The following is a 2,674-nucleotide window of genomic DNA, read 5'->3' as shown; positions in this document are numbered from 1 at the left end:
CAATTAAACAGTACCTTTCCAAAACATGTCAAGAGTTGATACAGGATTCCATGTGAAAATACAGGGCTCTTTATCTAAAATCTGCAATATTTCCGGTGTGAGAGGGGCAATGGTACAAAACTTATGGAATGAGCAGACAATGGAAATTTAACTTACAAAACATAATGAAGCGAAGCTTACAAATTGGTGTCTAAAAAAAGGTTGCTTTATAAATATAATTGTTAAACATTCTTCCTCACTCCGTTTGAACCAAATGAATACTGCATGATTCCATCTGTAGTACAGTAAAATCCTTTTTTTTTTTCTTTTTTTCTTAAAAAGTTTCCAACCCTGCTCCCCACTACTCCCGCCCCTTCCCCTGAAACAAAATGGGCTGACAGGAAAACACAAAATAAAAAGGCAAAAAACTTGAGTAATTAAAAAAGTATGTCTGTTGGAAGAAGAGTTTGTCTGTTCTTCCAATGTCTAAATAAGGTGGAATCTTGGTCCAGCGGTGGCGACGATATCGCTGTAGGGCTCAGTCTGGGTGACCTCGATGGCTTGCTGCTTCTTAAGGACCAGGAAACTGTAAAACTTGGCAGCTGCCTGCTTCCTGTTGTTGTTCCGGCACAGGTCAAGCAGGCTGACTGAATCTGCACCAGTCTTAGCCATGACGCGCTATGGAGACAGAAACACAAAATATCAGTCGAAGTCTTTTCTTTTGACCTGAGGATCAATCAAATATGAACAAGCAAGTGATGCTCATGTTTCCCCTCCTTTTATCAAAAGACCCTCACAGAATACAGAAAAGCAAAAGTAATATCACATATAATCAGAATTTTATAAATACTGTGACAACCTTTGCAGTCTACTTAAAATGTGTTTTCAAAATAATTTTTACGTACCTGGAGACCATGCAGCATCTGCTGGGTTCTCTTGTTCCATCTCTTCTCCTCCTGATCCTGGTCTCCAGCCTGACCTTCCTCTTCCTGAGGACCACAGACAGAATCATCAGTATCAATTGGCCCAGACTTATACAACACAGACAATTAAATAAAAGCTTGTCTCTACAGAACAGCACTTCCTATACACTGCTACATAGCTTAGAAGGAATTTTACTCTTTAGCTTTGCTATTTATATTTTTACTTACTTGTTATTGGGATTTTTGTTTTAGCACTTTAGGCAATTTTTAAGCTAAGTGAAAAAATGCATCACTACTACAAACTGCAAAGTTTCCAGTGTACCAGAGAACACAGTTGTTTTTATCTCACCTCTTCCTCATCGCTATCATCCTTCTTGTCTTTGCTCTTCTCACCAAGGAGGTCCAGCTCAGGGACAAGCTGGGTGAGGTTGACACTGCTCTCCTCTGGGGGCAGATCCACCTGAGGCATGTCTAACCTCTGAGACAAGACTGAGCGGTCAGCCACCTGCTGCTGCTCCAATGGAGCCATCTGAAAGAGGGAAAGCAGTGTGCAAGTCAGGACCAAGCTAGGACACACTGCAGTCATCTGAATGGATTATATTTACTGTTTTTCCCATTTGACCGTTGAGCACTTCCCAAGTTCACTCCTTCAGAAAATTCAAAATACAAAAATCCTTATCTGGTTTATTGTCTTTCCTTTAGATAACAAATAAGACCAATGTGACATGATTATAATCAAACCATGAAATTTAGTCTAAAACAAAAAGCAGTTTAAAAAATGGGAAACAAATTTCTACATATTACAGCTCAGCTGCTTAAGCACTGAAAACAATACAGCCTTTAAACAGCACTTTTGGATTTATACATTTTGTCACCTCCACATGATATGCTGAGGAGAAAATATGCACCCTCAATTAGAGCATTTGAACAAAGAAAAACAAATGTTAATAATTACTTACAGGAAGGGAGCCCTCTTTGTCAAGGGTCTTGCGTTTGACACCACGGGGTGTAGAGGGAGGAGGCATGACTGTCTCATCCAGGGTTGTCCTGCTGCCCTCCATTGCAGAGGCTGCCAGCATACTAGGCTCCTCCATGATCGTCTGGTCTGAGGGAGATATTAATAGATTTCATAAAGAAATGCTTATGTGAACAGCTAAAGTTAACAGTGAATACCAGCCTTATTCATTGATGGCGTCTCAGTTAAGACCTGCCCCCAGTCTCTCTTCCTCTCATGCAACTGATGACATGTCTGCACTGTGATATAGCCTCCTCTCATCTCTTCCAGCATAACTTACCAATAACATCTCTGTGCTGACTCATGACCTCCTCTCTAGGTACCTCTGGGTTCTCCAGCTCTTTGAGGAACTCATCCAGACTGTCTGCCTCTCCACCCTTTCGCCTCTTCCTCAGCTCATCTGGCACCAGAGGCGTCAGGCAGCGGGTGAACATCTGACATCAGAGATTTAACAGTTAAATATAAATAAAAAAATTATAGTAGTACAATAAAAATGTTGGGACTTTTCAGGGAGACTGATGAAAGACATAAAGAATGTCTCCTTGATTATGCATCAACACATTTTAAATTCAGTATTCAGGAGGGGTAACGTGGGTGTGAAAGGATAGGGAAAAGAGAGACAAAACCAATCACTTCAACCACCTCCCGTTCATTCAATGCTCTTATTTAAAATCCACATCCTGAACAGAATGTCAATGAAAAATACATTATATATAAATATATTTACACACACACACACACACACACACACACACAC

General features: G+C 40.5%; 1 protein-coding gene across 1 annotated transcript; it reads right to left on the bottom strand.

The window, feature by feature from the left end:
• Positions 1–53: 53 nt before the first annotated feature.
• Positions 54–2,372, bottom strand: LOC111652684 (double-strand-break repair protein rad21 homolog A-like). Its single transcript, XM_023403031.2, has 5 exons — positions 2,198–2,372; positions 1,862–2,007; positions 1,252–1,431; positions 885–968; positions 54–657 (listed from the first exon to the last, which is right to left on the bottom strand). The coding sequence occupies exons 1-5, from the start codon at positions 2,349–2,351 to the stop codon at positions 466–468; spliced, it is 756 nt and encodes a 251-aa protein (XP_023258799.1). The 5' UTR covers positions 2,352–2,372; the 3' UTR covers positions 54–465.
• Between the last annotated feature and the right edge of the window lie 302 nt (positions 2,373–2,674).

The sequence above is a fragment of the Seriola lalandi genome, unplaced genomic scaffold (assembly GCF_002814215.2).
Source record: "Seriola lalandi dorsalis isolate HSWRI2012SDOR001 ecotype SW California unplaced genomic scaffold, Sedor1 jcf7180001973696, whole genome shotgun sequence".
In the NCBI taxonomy this organism is placed as follows: domain Eukaryota; kingdom Metazoa; phylum Chordata; class Actinopteri; order Carangiformes; family Carangidae; genus Seriola; species Seriola lalandi.
The sequence above is the reverse complement of the archived record's forward strand: the minus strand, read 5'-3'. Positions and strand labels throughout refer to the sequence as shown.

What these genes read in the sequence shown, in the direction of transcription:
- LOC111652684 (XM_023403031.2), bottom strand. Translation starts at nt 2,351, where the DNA reads ATGTTCACCCGCTGCCTGACGCCTCTGGTGCCAGATGAGCTGAGGAAG. An exon ending in TCAGCACAGAGATGTTATTG is followed by an intron (nt 2,008 to 2,197) that starts GTAAGTTATGCT and finishes TATCTCCCTCAG; the next exon opens with ACCAGACGATCATGGAGGAG. An exon ending in ATGATAGCGATGAGGAAGAG is followed by an intron (nt 969 to 1,251) that starts GTGAGATAAAAA and finishes TGTGGTCCTCAG; the next exon opens with GAAGAGGAAGGTCAGGCTGG.